Below are 21010 nucleotides of genomic sequence, written 5' to 3' on the forward strand. Positions count from 1 at the left end.
ATCGCAAGCGGCGGCAGCTCTACCGCCGCTTCATTCTATGGTGGCAATTCGGCAGCAGGTCCTTCGCTCCGAGAGGGAGTGTCGGCCCCGCCGCCAAACAGCCGGACATGCCTCCCCCCTCTTCATTGGCTGCCCCAGGCACCTGCTTGCTAGGCTCGTGCCTGGAACCGGCCCTGTTGACAATGTCCTTTTAAAATAATGTGTATTGAAGGTCTTTCAAGTGATATTACTGTATTGAAATTGTTTCATTTAATACTCCTTTACCACTAGGTGTATCAGCTATAGGTTCCCTGAACATCAAATGAGAATCTAACTGGAGCTTCTTCCAGATCTGGGCAAGAGGAGAAGGGAGGTCTTGATGTTTTCACAAGTGACAGAAGTCACCAACATTTGTTATACTGAGAAAAGGAGACAATTTTATCCCCTGCATCAGAAAGGAAAGCTCCTTGGGTCTGATGCGGCACAGAAAGTTTTCATGGTTGATGCTCATGGAACTTTCAGACGCGCAACAGCCAGTGTTCATAGAACCATGTTGCAAATAAAACTCACTATTAATTATCATCCTTTTCCCCTCCTACCAAATATTGTGGGTTTTTTTCCTTCAGAGCCTTGAGGTTTCCCTCTCCACTTATACATACTGCTCTCTACCATTAAATACTTCACTCAATCACACGTGGAGGTGGCTCTCTGGGACTGGCCAACCCTCATATCTGCCAGCGGAGGTTACTAAAGCATGAGAACAAGATACCCCCTGTAGCAAGTTCCCACTCCTAGAGGGTCTGATTTCTGATCCTCCATATTACACTGCCCCAAAGACCCTCCCACCCATCCCCCTTTCCTGATTTGCTCCAGCTTTATCTGCTTTTCTGGGATCAGCTGCAGTGTGGTGGCATTCTTCTATGTTGGCACTTCAGTAAGGGCATACTAAGCACAAATTATGTGGGATAGCCCTGCAAACAAGGTGATTCCTCCTGTCCGTCCCCCCCATGCCTTTGTTAGCAGTACAGAAAAGGTTAATTTTTATTTTGTATAATTGATATGAGTAAAAAACTCTATTCCTCTTGGCTCATCTTGAACAAAAGTCCTCCAGACTCGGAGGTGAGATGAGTAATTAAAAAGATATGTTCTCATTATTTTTCAGTTCTTGCCTTGTCACATGACTTGCTGAATGTGGAGGATGTCTGGTTACTTAGTATGCAGCTGTACAATAAACGGAACCATGGTTCGATACAGCCCAGAGACCAGTGAAATTGTGCTCAGAGAGGCACTGGTCTCTGGCTGTAGAACTTTGATGCTCACGTTTTCTCAGAGGGAATTGCTTCTAAAGCTCAGCTCGCATGCAGGTTTCACAACACAGAGCGAGAAATACTCTGTCAGTGATGCTACGAAGAGCCTTTGCTGCTATAAGCCTTGCCTTCAATTCTTGAAAGTCTGTGACTCACGTACTGTATGCTGCCTGTCTTTACATGTATTTGGTATAAGGCACAGAACTGCTTGGCCTAGGAAGCAGACAGCAGTGAGTTGAAACCAAATAACTTAAAGTTTACAACAGAAATATTTATTTAACAGTCAAGAGAGCTCGATGTCCCCATCTTACAGAAACACCCACAACCAGGAGAGGGCCGGGGCAAGGAAAGGTCAGTGAGGACCCCTGCGGAGTTTTACTCATACTTCCAACATGGGAGCTGGGGCGGATTTTGAGCCTCCCCCACAGAACAGTCAGTGGCTCAGCTCCAGATGACCTACATGGAGCAATGGGAATCCACTGGAGGCCAGGGCTATCTGTACAAAAGGTTACTACTGCCCGTCTTCCTGGAGCTCTTCCCCTGCGATCTTCTAAAGGAGTGTTCCACAGCAGAGAAGGGGCTTAGCAGTAAACTGTGAAAGCTTCAAGCTTTATGGACTTTGCAATGGATCTCTTGCAGAATTGGGAATGGAGCCCATCCTAGCCTTACCCTTGCAATCCACAAAGCCCCGTCCACATGAGGGCCTCCTTTGCACGAGGAGCCAAGTGCAATATTGCCAATGCCAAGCATTCAAAAATAATGCATCAGGCTCTCCCCAGTCATGAAACTGGCTTAAAATCATGTTCTAATTGGTAATAATTTTGTTTTTTTTTAATTTGAATACTTTAGTATTAGGATACACTCAAGCCACATTTTCAAACTTTCATCTGCAATCATTTTTCTTTGTAACCCCACCCCCAGACCTTTTTTTTTTTTTTTTTTTTTTTTTTTTAAATGAAAGCAGATTCTCACATATTCACAGGATTCCAAGAGCTGGGACTTGAAGAAAACCACCAAGTAGCATGAGACTTGTGATAAAATTGTGAAAGCTGGTGACATGGCAAGTAGTACAATCTGCCCCCAAAATACTATTCTGGTCTTATGTCCAGTCCAAATTGTGTCTGCCTTAGTCATGGGACTAATTTTAGTGAACTCAATACTGGTATTAGCAGAATTTGAAAAGTCAGTAGTTTGTTTTAGACTCCATATGAATTTTTTAAAGAGATGTTATGCATTTCAACTGAATATTTTAGCACAATTTATCAAAACTGACTGTGGCATTTTTAAATGTTTCTTTCCTCCCCCTTCCCGAAAACTGGGTTAGTGTAAATTAAATGCAGATGATATTTCTATGTATTTAAACATTTGTTAAGCCATGTTAGTGCTTTGGAATGTTGGTTATGTTGAAATATAGAACTATGGACAGAGAAATAACACATTTCTTTCCAACCGTCTGCTTCATTATTGTTTCATTACCTGTCAGTAGCAAACACCCATCATCATTCACAGAGATCCTTGTATATTATTGTATGTACATCTTTATACAATGGAAGAATAGGCATCAATGAGAAAATGCCTTCCTGTCTGATGCTGCTCTTCATGTCAGATTCTAGACAGACAGAAGGTCTTCATACAAGAGTATTTCAGTGCAGTAGATAATGTGACAGACATAGCAGAAAATACATCAGATGCTGATTATTTTCAAAAGCATTTTGGTCCTGATTCTCCTCTCACACAATCAGAGGTAACTCCACTTAAGTCAATGGAGTTCCACCAGGATGAGGCCAGTATGTGAGGAAAACTAGACCCTTCATGGTTAAATCACCTCTCCTGAACGGCATTTCAAAATGAGTGTATAATTTACCAACAACATGAAGTTCAAGGTACCTTAAAAATCTCTATCTCCCCACTGTCAGGTGATTCAAGCCACACATTTAGGTTAGTTAAAAACAAACCTAAGTACTAATACAAATTTAGTAAATATTTTAAAATTCCAACTAAATCAGTTTTGGGTTTGGATTGAAACATTTCTCTTGCGCTGTTTGCAACTCAGGTACTATAGCCCTGGAATCAGAACATGAGACTGAAATTAACTCATTACGCTAGTTTCACTGTCTAGGATGAAGGAAGTACACAAAATAAACAGTAGAAATGGTAATAATTAAATTAGGCCCCAATTCTGCACACAATTATGTACATTAACTCAGTGGGACTACTCAAAGTTAAGCACATGCATGAGTATTTGCAGGATCCGGGCCTTGGTCTCATTAATTTAAGGTATTATTAATAACCCAAAGAAACCTTTTACTATCTAAAGATTTAACATGACAGTCCCCCTTCAGAAGTGGACTTTAAAAAACACTTACAAATTAAATGTTCAAGGAATGGACAGTTCTAAAAGATCATTACGTATTGTGACAGACCCAGACCAGTGGGGTACAGGAGTCTGGTAGAGGGCAAATATACTGGTCACTGGATGAGTAGTTTTCTGTTCCCTGAGTGACCAGAGCAGGGGCTGCACTAGAGTAATCAGGAACCTGCTAGAACCAGTTAAGGCAGGCAGGCTAATTAGGACACCTGGAGTCAATTAAGAAGAAGCTGCTAGAATCAATTAAGGCAGGCTAATCAGGGCACCTGGGTTTTAAAAGGAGCTCACTTCAGTTTGTGGTGCAAGTGTGAGGAGCTGGGAGCAAGGAGCTGAGAGGGTATGCTGCTGGAGGACTGAGGAGCACAAGTGTTATCAGACACCAGGAGGAAGGTCCTGTGGTGAGAATAAGGAAGGTGTTTGGAAGAGGCCATGGGGAAGTAGCCCAGGGAGTTGTAGCTGTCATGCAGCTGTTACAGGAGGCACTATAGACAGCTGCAGTCCACAGGGCCCGGTGCTGGAACCCGGAGTAGAGGGCGGGCCCGGGTTCCCCCCAAACCTCCCAATTGACCTGGACTGTGGGTTCTCCCAGAGGGGAAGGTCTCTGGGCTGTTCCCCACACCACATGGTGAATCTCTGAGACAAGAAAATCTGCCAATAAGCACAGGACCCACCAAGATAGAGGAGGAACTTTGTCACAGTATGCTCTTGTTAAATCAATAGATTTGTTTGTATGAATATATATCAGGAAGTTTGATTTGAAGGTGCAATGCATTCCCTCCAACCCCCCCCCCCCAGCTGCTCCTTTTACAGAGATGTTTGCCTGGATGACCACTGTAGTTCAAGTTTAACTTTATTAGAATGAATAAAAGTTTTAAACCACTGGAAGTGGTGAAGAACAATGCCTTGCCTGTCAATTGGCAATGCTACCACATGGGTGATCTCTACGTTGAATTGAAATCAAACGTATAGTCCCTTTCCCAGTCCAAGAATATACCTGTAGAGGGCTGTTTATGAGATGTAAACTGTCTGCTTGATATTAAAAGCTGGAACTTGCTTGGTATAAATAACAGCTCAATCAATCCCTCCCTCCCAAGGCATCCTAAGGCAATGATGTAGCTTTAAAACTAACAGAAATTAAAAGGGTATCCTTCTCGTCTTTCACAGCAGAAATGCAGTTGGTTTGGGTACTAGGCAAATTCTCACTCTCTTAATATTTTGGTATTTGCACATAATGGTTGATAGACCTATCTTTAGAACTACCAAACTTTTTGACATGACAAGGCCTTAATGAACAAACACCACAACTAATCTGTTGTCTAAAAGGTAGTTACAGTGCCATGTATGTGCTATTTTTATTTCTCCTAATTCCTCTGTCATGTCTCTGTCTAGGTCTCAGGAAAGTGTAAAAGTGCAAGAGTTGATGAAATATGAAAACAACTTCTAAGTAGACAAAGGGGAAACTGCCTCTGAGGAGCATTAGCAGGTGTGGAGGTCAGTTGTTCTTAGATTAGTACCCTAAGCCCCATGATACCGGTGGTGTAGTTCAGGCTGCACATATGAGGCTAGTCCTACATTCCTTGTACATCTAAAATTCCCACTATGGGCTGGGGTGTTCTGCTTTAAAGTTAGGGTTAGGGGTACAGCTGGGGATATACATTTAGTCTGACCTTATTGAGAGTTACAGGGATTCTTTTTTAAAACCTGCTTGGCCCAGCCCTGAATAATTCCAACAGTGGTGTAAAGGCCTATTAACCTTCCCACAAAGAGCAATCAGCTGCTAGCACTCACCATGCTTTGCCTTTCAAGTAGACAAGATGAATACAAATACCACCTCATTCCCAACAGTGGTATGCCCCTGAGTCTCACTGGCCTTGCTCTTCTAAGGTATGGAGAGTACCAATATGTATCAAGAAAGTCTCCACAACCAACAAAGGGGAAGGAGGTTGAAAATAGACATTTTCAGAAGAGGTAGAAAAGGTTCTCTCCTGCTCTCCCCACCCATTGACCCAATGGCAGTCCACAGCCTCTCATTTGTTCACAAGCATTACCTGTGCAAAGTAACAGTTATCTCTAAGTAAGGAAGCCTTTTACTGTGAAAACTGTGACCCTTCAGTGTTTCCATCTACATCCATCTTTTTCACTGTGGCTCTGCTTAGGTAAAAGCTGGGAGCAGGAAGAAACAATGTCATAAAAGGACCCAGCATTGCTGCTTTCAGAGTCCAACAGTTCTCTGAAGCTGTAGATGCTGAATATGGTCCTGATTGTGCAAGTCTTTCCCCTGAAGTCAATAGGCGTTCTGCCCAAAACCAGCACACAACTAAAGCTTGCTGCAGTGCAAATAAATACACCTCCCCCATACATATGATAACCTTCCACTTGTAACCTCTAATTTGGGTGGCGGCCATGGATTGCTTCACATGCATTTTCTTCTTCTTCAGCAAAGATAGTGACTTTCCCTCTGCCAGGTAGATTAAGGAAGCCCCAGTGCCTCTGATCTTCATTCCAACTCCTGTTCAAAGCACTGGAAAATTACTGGTTTGCAGAGTTGCAGGGTATTGGCACCTCACCACTGCTAGACCTGCTGGACTGCTTCTTACCCAAAGAGGAAGTTAGATAGGGAAAAATGTCAAGAATGAATCCATTCGCTGCCAGAGGGGCTGAGCGAGGCACTGCAGCAAATCCCCAATGCAGTCCTACAGAACTCACAAAGTGACAGAATAATCAAACTCTAGCTGAAGCCTGCTACCTCTCACTTGATGAATCTGCAGGCCTGATCTTTCCCACAAAACCCAAACAATGAGTGGCTTCAGCCCACTGCCCAAGAAAGAGTTGTTAGTAGTGCTCTGTAGTGAGAGCTTGCCTTAGTAAGGTTTCATTACTTGCATAAAATAAACATAATAGGTACTAGCATAGTGGGCAGGAACTAATTACAGCTAAAGCAAGTGGGATACAAAGTACTGGTGGCAGAGAGTGATTAGAGGGGAGGAGGAGGAAGGGCAGGCATAATGTTTGTTAGGTGGGAAAAGCCTCCTTTCCTTAGGAGAGCAGGTTGGGGGGGAGGGCAAGGAGTGTTGGTAACCACTGCTGGATAGAACCGTCACTGTATCCCCATGAGCCTAGCGATGGGAGTCAGAGTTATGCTGGTGGCATGGGAATAAATACGGGAATTCTAAAAAAAAAAAAAAGTGTTCACTTAGGAGCTGAATTCAGACCTATTGAAGTGACTGGGAATCTTTCAGTTGACTTCAGTGGGTGCTAGATCAAGCCTGGATGCACAAAGGCAGCAATGAACTCCTTTTGGCCCAGCCTCATTGCCTGGAGCCCCACTTAAGACAGTTTGTCGTCTGTCTGTCTAGAGTTCCTTGCAGGATCTGCAATGGGTCTCCCAGGCCTAGGCACTGGCGTGAATTAATGAGGTTCTACAGTAATTATTAAGTGCAATGATGCCCTCTGCTTTGGGAACTCATGGCAACATTCTGAATGTAAATGAATGCTAAGCCAAGAGCAGAGCCACGTATCGCACAACTAGTCCTCCGTGCCCAGAAGGGAGCCCAGCCCACGTATTAGACATGAAAGACTGAGCAGGCAGTTGGGAGTCATACAATCTCTTGGGTTAGCACCAGAGGCATCCCAAAAACCACTCAAGAAGCAACAACTGAACTTTACCGTTTGCCCCTGAATGCATCTGACTTGTCATTGTAACAGAGACAGCTAAAATGTCACAAGCCCCCTGAAGCTGAGCCCATTTGTGGCTGAAGCCATGTTCTAAAATACTGTGTGAATTATAGGCTTGGTTTAGAGAATAACAAGGCTCCTCTTTCACAAATATTAATGTGAGGGGGTTTTCTAACAAGCTTTCTGGCCATGACTTCTCCCTATCCCAAGCTACCTCACAGAAGATACCACTTCAAGAACAACCTCTAGTTCATCACTTCCCCTTTCCCTGTCCCATGGTAACTCCTGCTGGGATGTGGCAAACGGCACCAGCTTCCATTTCAGTGGCCAAGATGGATGCTGCTTCCTGCTCTGGAGATGAGTCTCATTTGCTGGTCAAGACAAAAAGGATGGGGCTGGTGGTCGGGTTAAGTGGTGATCAAATGCTTTGAGTCAATGTCCTTGGGAGGCAAATGAGTCTTGCTATTCTATGTATTTATAATGCACTCCCCATCATTAGGTTATCTAAGCAGGAATCTGGTATATGGCTGCTAATGATACACACACCAGGGCTTGCAGGGACTGGAAGAAACTACCCAAGGAAAAGCATGTGGGAGGGGTGAGGAACCCATAACAAAACATCATGTAGCAATAATCTTGGATGCTTGCACATATTGCTCTGTTTCTGCATCACCATTGTACTGGTAAATATTGAGGGAGTGGCCATGCTGAGACCACCTGCTTCACTAAGAAGAAATAGGGTAATAGCTTTGTCATTTAAAGAGTGAATGATAGCATCCCATATCCCCCACCCCCTCCACACAGCACATTACATACCAGGATTGTTCATTTGAGTTCCACAGGAACCCGAATGTCTTGGTAACTCTACAACAATTGTGAGTGTTTTCTCTACAGGGTCCTCCTGCACACTCTTTGGGGTGCTATTTATGGGACAAAGTATCATGCAAGCTGGTCTCCTCATGGTGTTCCAGCTACTCCGGGACTGAAAAGCCATGAGGAGAACAGATCACTTGTTACTGTGCTCAGAAGTGGCACCCTGATGCATAAGGCAGCTTGAGCAAAATGCAAACACAAGCCACACAGACAGATCTCGTGGGTGCTCTGGCTACAGAGCAAAGGCCCAATCCTCTGAAATGCTGAGAACCTCCTGCAGAATGCTGAGCACTGTCATCTTCCACTGAAGTCAATGCAAATTGAGGCCACTCAGCTCCTCTCAGGGTCGGGCCCTAAGAGGCAATCTTCACTATGGGCCTGAGCCTGATCAAAGCACTCATCCAAACTGGGGAGGTTGAGCTGCGATCTGAAGTCCAGGGCTTGGCCCCGTATCTCTAGCGAGTCCACAGTCTAGCTCAGAGTTGAGCTCAAGTCACGTAACATTTTGATTCTCTTTTGTTGACTGTTTATTTTCAAGAACTAGAAAGCCGGCATGGTTTAAATACATGAATACATGATTTACCACAGCAAAGCTGAATGGATTCTTCATTATGTTTGTACACTAAATTCCTGGACTGGATCCAATCTCAGCTATGTTCTTAGACAATCCAGAGACTTCTATTTTTTAATATAAGAGGGGAGTGGGACAAAAGGAGCGGGGAGGGAATGCTGAGCCTTCCAGACAGTCATGTTTTGGGTAGCTGTCTCAGGCAGAGAAAGCAGCTGACGTGCAGCATTCCCTTAATACTACATGTACGCATTCTCCTGCTCACACACATGAACACACAGAGCTCTTTTCTGCTCACAGGAAAAGGACTAACTAACATAATGCTGATATTAACAGGCGGTATCTAGTTTGTCTGGTTCAAGGGCACCTTCATGTTCTAATCTAAAATCAGTACATTTCTTCATCACAGTAATAATTACAAAGCTGAACTTCGTGAAATGAAAGGGATCAGGCTAACAGCCCTGGGGATTCAAGTCCTCTGACAGCAGAACGAGTACAGCGTGGACTATAGCAGTGCAAACTCTCCCCCACTCTTGCCAATATGCCTCAAAACCCTGACTGGGGAGAGGCTGACACCTTCAAAGGGCTCCCATTCCAGATCTGACCTGGTCTGGCTTGTGGAATCTACTAAGAATCACAACACAAATTAGTATGGCTATAGCCTTCCTCTTGGACACAAAGTAACTTCACTTACATGTGCCCATCACAGCATTATTAGTGATGCAGGCCCTTTAAATCTGTGCTTTGTGTAAAGCTTGATAAGGCACAGACATTGCTAGCTCTTAGATATGGCTGTCTCTCAAGTCAGCTAGCAGAAGGAAGGATACTGCAGGTGCCAAATTAAACAGGATGAGGAGACTCTGATGAAAAATCTCTTTAAATGAATTCCAACAGGGTAAAGTTGCTTCTAAAGACCCTAGTGAAGCTGCTGGGTAGCTTTTCTATATAGCAAGTAACTCTTCTCATAAAAAGAGCAAAATCCAGAAAGGAAGGTTATTGCTAGAGGAATTCAGAGCTGCCTATAAAGGCAGACAGAGGGTGTTAACAATGATGGGGACTAACAAGTCATGATCCTGAGAGCAGAAGGCCTTTAGTTTCTCATATGATCATTTTTCTGTGGCTCAGACCTGTGTGCCCTCAGGTCAATGGGAGGTAAATCCCAGGAAATGCTCAACACCTGTCAGTGGAAGGTTGGGGGTGCTAGGCTGAGACTCAAGAGACAGGGCTTCAATTCCCTGCTTTGTCACAGACTTTCTACATGTCCATGGGCAAGTCACTTAACTTCTCTGGGCTCCAGTTCCCGAGCTGTATAATAGGGATAATAGCACTTTTCCACCTCACAGGGGTACATGTGGCTAAATACATTAATGATTGAGAGGTGCTCAAATACCCCAGTAATGGGGGTCATCTAAGTATCAAAGCTAGATAGCATTAGCCCCAAAGTCATTTCCCCATAGGGAAATGCTTGTGTGACTTATACCTTTGGGTTATATTTTCTCCTCTAGTCTCCATATGGGTACTGTCACTTGTAGAAAATGAGTGAATGGGAGGAAGGAGAGGTCTCTGGTATGAATGAGGAGTGTGGGGGGGGAGGGTTATGGTAGGAGAAGACCCTGCCTGTTACGTTGAGGTTAGGTAGGGGTGGGCTGGGGTTTCTGACACATCGCATGACGGTTGCAGTGGACCATAGGAAAGGGTCACTGTTTTCCATACAGCAGAAAGTGGGGGGCCAGGGGGGAAGAAGGTGGGTCTGTATGTTGGGATGGGTGAGGGCGTGGAGGACAGAGTAAAGATTAGTGCTGGGCTAAAGTTGGAATCTACTGGCTTCCGCTTCTACCCTGTTAGTATCCTGATGTGAGACTAGGTGATGCGCTTGGTTGTGATGTGCCAACCTCCCGGGTACAGTAGCTTCAGCACCATTTCCCTCCCTGCTAGGAACCTTGGTGCCAGTGGTCTCCTGAGCCTTATAGAAGGGCCTAAGAGCCTATGCTAGTGTATAGGCCCTGTGTTATTGTTGTCAAAACAAGTAGCTCCTTAGGGGGAAAAAACATCTCAGACTTGTACAAACAAAACCAGGCCTAGGAAGCTAAACTAGTAACATGAAACACACCTAAAATACCTAAGGGCCAAAGCTGATCACATGCTGGTTGAAGTTTAATTTCATCTGTGCTTTATTGCCACTAAAACCTTCTTTGTTTGATTATATTTTTAAAAGCAATGCCTAAAATCTCTCCCTCAAGCAGCGGGCTAGAAATACAGTGTGCTGTTCTATAAAACGTGTCTGCATAGGAAAACCTTAGGTGGATCCATTTTGAATATTAAGCCTTTAGTTCTGTCTCTTATAAAGCGTAGGTGAGAATCTTACAGCTTTCAGGATTGTCTGAGCAGAGAGGCGGTGAGACTTCTTCTGCAGATAGACTCCTCCTGTGCCCCATCACTAGTGCAGGGTCTCTGCTGTTTTGTTTTTTCTTACGGCAGCTAAGATTTCACTCAAATTTTCTAGCCTCTTTTGGTTTAAAGATTATGGACCGGATTCTCCCCTGCCTAGGGTCCTGTGTCGTCATTTACAGCTCGGGAGCAAAACACCAGGGACAGATTCTATCCCCTGCATGCTCCTCTGGCAGTGGATAGAAGCTGCAACTGGCAAAGGAGAATTTCTCCCATCACACACACAGTGTAGGGCCACTGTACTGTGCTGTCCCCCTCGTAAGCCCCAACGTAGGGGAAGTGCCAGGGGTGGGACTGGCAGAAGGTGAGCCTGTAGTGACGTGAGCATTGCTTTGCAGCCCAGAGTGCAGCCCCAGGGCCATTTCAGTCCCCAGAGTAGCCCAGAATCTGGAGGGCACTAAGGAAGCGTAAAGGCTCCCCTCCCCTGGGGTTGCATCCTGAGCCCCTGAGTTGGTAGCATTTGACACTCACTGTGCACAGGCTTAGGTAACTACAGGAGCACCAGGGAGTAGCGAATCAGGCCCACATCCCTGGAACGTAAACCGCTGTGTTCTGCCCAGCTAACGTCACCTCTCTGAACACTGGACACAGCCAGAGAGTAGCTCCAGTACAGTCCAAGAGGCATGGACTGATCTTTGGGACTGCCCATCCCCAAGCTTATCCCTACTCCATTCAGGGTACAGGCAGGTACTGACTGGTGGGCTGGTTTGTGGTAGCTCAGCAAAGCAGCGCTTTCCCCCCAGAAGTTGCCATCTTGTGTTCCAGTATCCAGGCTTTCATAAGTCTCTAGCCTGTGTAAATCAATGCAGTGAAGTCTGCCTGAGTCTGCAGACTGACAGAAACAAGAGAGCTGAATGTTGTGGGCTGCCCCCGTTCGTCTCAAGAGGCTGAGGAAGCTGAAGTCTAGTGATGACCATTTAAAATGTCACCGTTGTAAACGCTTTCACTGCTGGTTGATAGCTGGCCTGTAACTGATTGAAGCAACAAGGGAGGTGGTTTAGAGCATCAGTAGTGGAAATCTTGCTCAGTCTTCTTGTTTTTTTACTCCTCTCTGCTGTTTGGGGAGCCAGGATGGAAGTTTAGGCTGAGAGGAATCGTTGTGCGAAGAGGGAAGTAGAGGAAACCAGGCAGGATGAGTGTGGGGAGGACCCTTCCAGAAATGTGTGGTGGGTCTGGGCCCACTTCAACCTTAACTGCCCCCACATCCAGGACCAGGACAGGAAGGTCATACAGAGGGAGTGAGAGAAAGGGATAGGAGTCCTCCGGGATGTCATGGAAGGCTTGGCTTATTTGTCAGACCTCCCAACGATTTGCTCCCTTCCTCCCTCAGATTTCATGCCACATTCAACATTTGCAGTTACCCCACCAAGGACTGGGGTCCCTTCACAGCCAGGCACTGCTGCCCTTTAAAGGGTAATGGGTATCATTTTGAGGAACATGTGACTCTAGCGCCCCCTGCTGGGATGAATAATAATACCCAGCCGTTATATAATGGCATTTTCCAAGTGATGTACAAACATTAACTAACATGCTGTCTCTGCAGCAGCCCCCAACACAAGGTGCACTCGGGTTTTGCCTTATATTTTTTTTATCATTAATGAACTAATAGCAAATGAATGTTCCTCAGTATGGTACAGAACACGTGCTCTATTTCTCCCCCTTAAACAAACAACATGCTCTTTGTGCCTAAACTGCATCAGTGCCAAAGGCATGCTAGTGCAATCTTAATTTGGAGATTGCTTCATTAGCACAAATCACTGGAAACATCAATAACTGTCATGATGCAGTTTTACTTTGATTCATATGTAAATCAGAAAGCAAGGGAATGTAGGTCCCAGGGTGGCAGTATGCAGAGCAGGAAGGAGAGGAGAAGAGCAAGTAATGGGCAGGACAGGGAGGAGGCTCTTACTCATGTTATGTTTGTACCGTACCATATCTAAACGCACTTGGTAAAGAAATAGTTCAATAACAGTGATTAGCATTTGATTAAAAAGTACTCGCTCCTCCCTCAATGCCTTTGTGAGTCAGGGATTATCCCATTTGACCGATGGGGAAACAAAGGCAGACAGGTTAAGGTCAGCATTTTCAAAAGGGTCCACTCTTTCCGGGTTCCCACCTGCAGCTCCCACTGACTCCAGCTAGAGATGTGGGGGATCCAGCAACTCTCCAAATCTGGCCTTGTGTGTTTCAAGGTCAGCATGTTTTTTTAAAAAAAGGAGACCCCCTAAAGGGAGACACTTTAAAAAATGTTTAGCCTAAATGCCTGGTGAAATGACACCAGAGCTGAGACTCTATTGCTTCTAGTTCAGTCACTAGCCTGAAGCTAAAATCTTCCTTAAGAGGTTCTTTTCCAAGGCAAGCTCTCGAGATTTACAGAGAACCGGCCTGGTTTTGAGAGGGATGTTCAGCATCCCACAAAAGGTCATTAGGGACCTGACACTGGGAACATGTTATTGTGTTGCTATCACACAGCTTGTCTTGGAGGCTAAAGTCTAGTCTAACTCTGGGTAGTTACTATTGGGTGGAGCTCTCTATCTTCTGGGTTTGTTTTATTTTTTCATAATAGCACCTCTCAGTGTCCTATCTGAGCACTGACTTTCTGAGCTACTGGGATTCTTTGGAAAAGGGTGAAATATCTATGTTGGGGGGGGGAAACAAACTAAGCAACTTAGGCCAAATGTTACTTCTTTCTGACCTTGAGTACAATTCAACTAAAACATAATCTAGTTTTAACTCACCTGATGTGGGTGTTGCACTATAGATCTTGTAGAATTTGGGTAAATCAGCTCAATGTGACTACATGTTTATAAAATGTTACGCTAGATTCTGATTTATATTTACAGTGAGGATATCAATATGTAATTAATTGTATGATCAGATACTAGGGGATAGCCAGCTACCTGCCTTCCCTTATTGTGTAGTATGTGCTGTATTATGATGCATTTATTAAAGCATCAAGGACCAAATCTCGCAGTCATTCATTCAGGTGAAACTCCTATTGAGTTCATTGGGGCTTTTGCCTAAATAGGGGTTGTTAAATTTGACCCCAGAGTAATTTGAAATAATGGAGAGCTATAAAATCCATCTGCTTGTAACTTCAAAGGGCAAGATTCAGTCCCCAAATAGAAGAATTAAACTGATATAACCTTGATCATTGCCAAGAAATGTGCCTTTCTGATTGGTTGGGAATTAAATACTATGTCTCCTTTACAATCACAACTGTAGCACATGAAAAAGAAATGCAGAACAATAGAGCCATTGGTTTGAATTCAAGTTATAGTTCACTAGAATTCATTTCCATAGAATTACAATGGATTCATTCTTATTACCTCTGAATATTGTTTGTACTTGTGGAAGTCAAATGGTATTGGGAACACTAACGAGTGCCTGGGTAATTATGTTTTTAAAAAATTTGTTTACTAAGAAGGTGGGCATGAACTGAGTCACCATATAAACTTGTTAATGGTCAGCCGCACCCATCTATTTTATAGATTGCAAACTCTTCCCTGTTTGTTTTGCAAGGTGCTTAACACACCCTTGAACATGGTCCAAACGAATTATAATAACGACACACAGGCTTTGTCTTCACTGCAAAAATAAAGCATGTTTTTTACATTGAACTAGCTCAGTCAATGTAAAATCCTAGTGGAGACAAGGCACACGTAGCTTTTACCTAGATGTAGATAGTCAAAGTCAACTCTATAGCCTCCACTTGGGGTGCCTTGTCTGCACTTGGATTTTACATCAAGACAGCTATGTTGATGTAAAAAACCACACACACCCTTTTCCTTTTTTTTGCACTGAAGATATAGCCACAGTTTGTTGTTCCAAGAAACATTTGCTGCAAGTATGCTTTTTATCTGCAGAACATGAAAGGACACTTTCTCAAAAACAGTATAAAAGATTCCAATATGAAATATGAACATGGTTTGAGCATATCCGTATTTTATCACGTAGCCTCAAGTGATAGTTTTCATGGATGTAGCCACTGAATATTTTTACTAGCTAAAGTGCCTTTACTTCGCAACATGGCTGCAATATTTCAGGCTTTGTAGTATGCCAATTTAGGCTGAAGGAACAGAACGAAGTGTATACTGTCAGGTGGTCTACAAGTGAATCTTAAATAATTCATATAGGGTTATGCTGTATTAATTGCATGGGTTTTTCTTCTAGAGCGACGAGGGTTTGATTTGCATTTGCACTATGCCAAGGTTAGTATCTATCATATTGATCATGTTGACATCATCAGCTACAGAACCAATTGGCTATTTTTTTATTTTTTTTTTTACTCTACCAATGCCAAATATAGAAATCATGAGGTGCTTGGTCATTAACATTTGCTTACGCGCTTGATTAGCTCAATACATGAGCAGGGCCCATCCAGAACAATCCATTATCTTCTGAGATAAACAGGGCCAAAGCTATCCCTGGAATCAAGAGTTCCACTTAGGATGAATGTGGCCACTCCATGTAGTATTTTTAATGAGGACAAAAGGATGTGGGGAGGAAAGCAAGATGCCTTTTCCAGTCTGCACTGGTAGTGCAGTACCGTTTGTGGAATGTTTCAACAAAGCCGGTTATGCAGACAGAAAGAGGAAGTATTGGGTTTAATTCAAGGCTGAAATCAAAAACATTCCGAAAGTTACTGACTTGCAAAGAATTTCAGAGCGTGCAAGTAGTGTGGCACTTCAGAAACTTGACCACCTAATGGGGATTTAACAGGCAGAGCAAACATAATTATACTATCAGCTTTGTCCTCCTATGGTTGAACTGTATGCTGGTTTTTAAATAGCTTCCATTTTTAAAGAGAAAATTATTGTGGTTCAGTAAACTGGTCACAGGAGTCAAACCTGGATTCTGTTCCCAACTCTGCCCCTTAACTATCTCTGATCTTAGGCAAGTCAGCTGACCTCACTGTGCTTGTTACGCTGGGCCAGCTCCTCAGCTGGTATGACTCCACATCACTCCAAAATCAGTGGACCTAAGCCAATTTACACCTGCTGAATATCTTCCCCTCCATTTATAATATAGGATAATATCTACCTACTGTAGCAAAGAGCCTTGAAATCTGCTGAGGAAAAAGTACTACATAAATACAAATCATCAAAGGGACTTAACAGAGGCGACTAATTGGTCCTTTAGGTTCACCATAAACTTTGAAACTGAGGGTATGTCTTCACTACCGGCTGGATCGGTGGGCAGCCAGTGGGGATCAATTTATCGCATCTAGTCTAGACGCGATAAATCGATCCCCGAGTGCTCTCCCGTCGACTCCTGTACTCCAGCTCGGGGAGAGGCGCGGGCGGAGTCAACGGGGGAGTGGCAGCAGTCGACTCACCGTAGTGAAGACACTGTGGTAAGTAGATCTAAGTACGTCGACTTCAGCTATGTTATTCACGTAGCTGAAGTTGCGTAACTTAGATCGATCCTCCTCTCTTTCCCCCGCCCCGTGTAGACCAGGCTAAGTCAAAATGCATGATTGTATACACAGAACCAGACACATTAAGATATTTTATTTAGGTTAGTTTTACTTTTAACCAACTTTAATACACTCATTGGAAATATCACATGGCACTAAACACAAAATTCACATGCTCTTTGGAATTATGTTGAACGGTGTGAACATCCAGACAGAAAGAAGAGGCAAGAGGAACACACTGTTCAGATACACATTGTTTTAGTAGAGGTCATGCAGGCATTTTGTTATGAAATACCTAACATCATTAAACCTTGGTTTTATAACTCTTTATTGTAATTGGGTCAAACACAATACTTAACATTTATAGGACAAGCAACACAAAAATAGTCAGCTAAACTTGTATTTCCAGTTGGCTATCCATATATAAAAATCTATAGTCTGAGGAAAATTTCCCTGTTGTTAGTTTTTCACCTGAATGTCCCACTATCATACATTTTAAAAGTCTGTTAGATTCTTTTAAAGGTGCATTTGTTAAATTACCATCACACTTAAAAGTTCACAGTATTATCAAAATAGCTGGTTGGTACTATTTGTTTTGTGGTCAGAAAGTTCTAAAAAAATGCTGAAGTCAACAATGGTAATCTAGCATTTAAATTGAGGTAGACAGGTTAGTGTTTCGATTGGCTAGGGTTGCTTTTTCTCATTGCATAAATGGTTTTGTATTCTACACATTAGACAACAATTAGAATAGTTGCTAGTTAGCATTTCTAGCAGAGAAGTTTGTTTTTAAAAAGTTAGAGTACTAAATAATCTTTTAAAAAACAAACAGATTTTCCTTGTCATTATCTATTTGTTACCAAATTAATTGGAAACGTCATACAGAATTATCCATCTTCCTTATTATTTAACTTATTATTTAAACCTGTAAGATAAAACGCCATTTTAAAGTACAGTAGGTTTGATCTATCTTAAAATCAAGGTGTAAATAAAATATGCAACAATCCCTTACCCTATTCCTATTTTCCACCTCAAAGAATTACAAACTCACTGGAGGAATGTGTAGATTAAGAAGATTGTATGTTAAGCATTGTAACCTGTCCACACAGTATTTTTTTGAAAAATATTTCAGCCATTAGGCATAGAGTTAGGGAGTCTTTGTGGATTAAATTAACACATCAGTACATAGGTAGGTACAGTATTTTTAAGAGAATCTTGTTTTCTGTGGGCCTGATCCAGCTTTGTTGAAATCAATGGAAAGACTGCCATTGACTTCAATGAGTTTTGAAATCAGACCCTATATAGTTGACCATTAAACAGCTTGTGGAGGAGGGTTGGGGGAGAAACAGACTGCTTCTGTGAAAGAAGACCAGGGCTTAGATCCTCAAAGGTATTTAGGCACCTAACTCTCATTGATTACTATGGGAGTTGGGAGCCTAATATCCATGAGGATCTGGGCCCAAGAAAACTTCTATACATTATTTGCATTACTTTGATTTCAAGAAGACAGAGACTAGTGACTGAAGAACAGCTCAGAAACTGGTCTGTGTTTCACTGTGGCCTCCTCCTCCTGCTCTTCCTCCACTGCTTCGACAAGAGAAGAATAAGACGGGAAAGTCCCCCTAGTCTTAGGCTTCTTCCTTGAGCCTGCAGATGCATTAAGGAGCTTATTTAAGGAAGAAGTCTTCTTCAAACCCCTGCTTAGATCATAGAAGGGCATGTCGTCAGATAAGACTCCAAGGAAGGTGCTGGTGGAGCTCAAGATGGAAGCAGCAATTTTTGGATTTTTCTTGATTGGAAAGGCATGTCCAACACTGTTGTGAAGATCAGGATCACCCAGCAAATGCCTGACTGCATAAGAGGACCCTTCCTTTAAGTAGTGGTGTGGCTTTTTCCCACTGTAGTCTCTCAGATTAACCTTGACATTGTATGTCTTGACCAATGTGGTAATGACATCTTCTCGGCCATGTATTGCAGCGATGTGGAGGGGAGTGTAACCTCCGTAGGACTTGGCATTCACATCAATTTCAGTGCCACCTTTCCTGGCCACTTCAATGATCTTCCCCACCATGTCACAGTTCCCACTCTTAGCTGCCCAGTGCAGAGCTGTGAACCCGGACATGAAGTCCCTTTTCCCTGCCAGATTAGCATCGCTCAGCAAGAGGCCATGAAGCCGCTGGGACCACTGGCCGGCGGTGGCTTTCACCAGCCATTCGTGCTCCAGAGATTCCAGGGGAACAGCAGCAGTGCAGCCGGTTTCCTCGCTCACCTTCTGAGTCTTTGACACCCTTCGCAGGTGGGGCGACCTGGCACCCGCCTCGTCCACCTGCCGCCTCTTCATGTGCGGGGATCTGGGGGAGGCCGGCTCAGGGAGGTCCAGCAGGGTCCCCACTTGCAGCCTGGCTCTGTCCTCAAGCTGCTCCTGCTGCCTTGGCAGCTCCTCAATCCCTCTAGCCGGCTGCGGGCAGCGCACTGGCAACATGCAGGGCTTCTGGGGGGCCTCTCTCCTGGGGGGCCCAGACATCCCCGGGGGGGGCCCAGGCGTCTCGCCGTCCTGGCTCTGGAACAGCCCCCTCAGCTCGGACACAGGCTTCGGGGACCGGCTCTCCTCGGCTGTCTGCCCAACGCCCTCCGGAGGCGCCTCGGGGGGCTGCGCTCCCGCGCCCGGCTCCCCCCCAGCCTGGGCTCGGAGCTTCTTCCGCAGCACCACGAACTTGGCCCCGTCCAGCTCCTTCACCACGGCCACGCTGTTCACCAGCGCCGTGAAGCGCTCGCGGCGGGCGGCTCGCTCCCCGGGCTCGCCCGCCTCCAGCAGCGGCTTGAAGCGGCCCCGCAGCTCCGCGCTCCGCACCTGCCCGCCGTGCTCCCGCAGGAAGCCCAGCAGGGCCGCCCGGCTCGGCTCCGGCTCCGGCTCCGGCTCGGCCATGCCCTGCACCTGGGAGCGCTGCCTCCGCCGGCGCGACTCTGCTCGGCAGCCGCTCCCCGCTGGGGCGGGGGCCGCGCCCGGCCGGGGGGTGGCGGAGGGACCGGAGGTGTCTGGGATTTGTAGGCGAGACGCACCTGAGTGTGACCCCTGCGGCGCCCCCTGTGCCTGCCCCGGGGAGCGCTGGCTCCGGCCCGCGGGGGGCGGCTCCGGCCCGCTGTTCACGCCGCGGAGCAGAGGCCACCAGCCGCAGTGCTTGGCGCGGTCCCCAGCCTCCAGGGCTGCGCTTGGCAGCGGAAGGGTTTGGCCGCAGCATGAGCAGCGCGCATCGCACCGTGTGGGTGGCACCCTGCGGCCGGGGCTTGTGCAAACCGGCAGCCTGCGCGGAGACTCCGCGGGGAGCCCCTACCCCCGGATCTGCTCGGTGTATGGTTAAATGCGCCCATCACCGTCGTCTCTGAGCACCGCCTCACGGCGGCCAATAAGCCGCCTGTGCCGAGGATCAACAGCTTGACAGACATCAGCGAATTCAGCCCGGTGACTCCCTTCCTACCCCCTGCACTGTCAGGAAAATATTATCACTATCTCATAGGTAGGGAAGTCGAGGCACGGAGGAATAGGGTAGGTAGCGAACACTGGCAGCTCCCATTGACTCCTCCAGGATCAAACCGAGTGACTCACCTAAAGTCCCACAGTTGGGAGCAGTCCTGCAAGTGGCTCCACAGGGGCAGAGTCCTGCACTGGCACCAGCATAGGAGCTGGGCCTGGATTCTAACTCTCTGTTCTGGGTTGCTTGTCATTGAAAAGAAATTAATCCTTTTTGGGCTGACTCTTTACCTGCAGGGCCTGACCCCCCAAAGGGGAAATGTATCTTATTTTGGAAATTCTGAGCAATCAGTTCAGCTGTCTGAGTTACCCAAGTGGGGGGGGGGGGAAGGGCGGGGGGAGGAAGGTGGGCACAGCAGAGAACCACTTTTCAGTATTGTTTTAAAATGCTTCATTCCCCAGGGGAATGCAGCTACCTGAGGAATACAATCCCACCCATTGTTTTGCCAGTGCCTGTGCCAACTAAACTACATAACGGTTGAGATAAAATGTAGAGATTTAAGGACTTGGTCCTGAGAGATTCTGAGCAGCTGCAATTGCCACTGTCTTCTAACCTATGTAAACACAACTCCAATTTCATTCACTCCATTAACTTTGGAAGGTAATTGCACAAAGTTGTGTCTCATAGAACATTAGTTCCAGCCATGTGGAGATTGCTTGGACTGAGTTAAGGTTTCATTAGTTTGCTTCTGCCCCAACTTTCTAAAATAATGATTTTTGTCTCAGTTATTATCAAATCGATGACACAGCTTTAGATATAATTACTTCGCTCCATAAAGTCAGATCTTTATATTTCTGAAGAAGCTTCCATTGATATTTGAACAGCTGATCAATTGTGATTCTTGTG

General features: G+C 45.2%; 1 protein-coding gene across 1 annotated transcript; it reads right to left on the bottom strand.

Moving 5' to 3' along the window:
- Positions 1-16798: 16798 nt before the first annotated feature.
- SOWAHA (sosondowah ankyrin repeat domain family member A) lies at positions 16799-19560 on the bottom strand. The gene has a single exon (XM_024209039.3). The coding sequence runs from the start codon at positions 19558-19560 to the stop codon at positions 18148-18150; it is 1413 nt and encodes a 470-aa protein (XP_024064807.1). The 3' UTR covers positions 16799-18147.
- Between the last annotated feature and the right edge of the window lie 1450 nt (positions 19561-21010).

This window comes from Terrapene carolina, unplaced genomic scaffold, assembly GCF_002925995.2.
Source record: "Terrapene carolina triunguis isolate 2854851 unplaced genomic scaffold, T_m_triunguis-2.0 Scaffold629, whole genome shotgun sequence".
NCBI lineage: Eukaryota > Metazoa > Chordata > Testudines > Emydidae > Terrapene > Terrapene triunguis.

What these genes read in the sequence shown, in the direction of transcription:
- SOWAHA (XM_024209039.3), bottom strand. Translation starts at nt 19,560, where the DNA reads ATGGCCGAGCCGGAGCCGGAGCCGGAGCCGAGCCGGGCGGCCCTGCTG.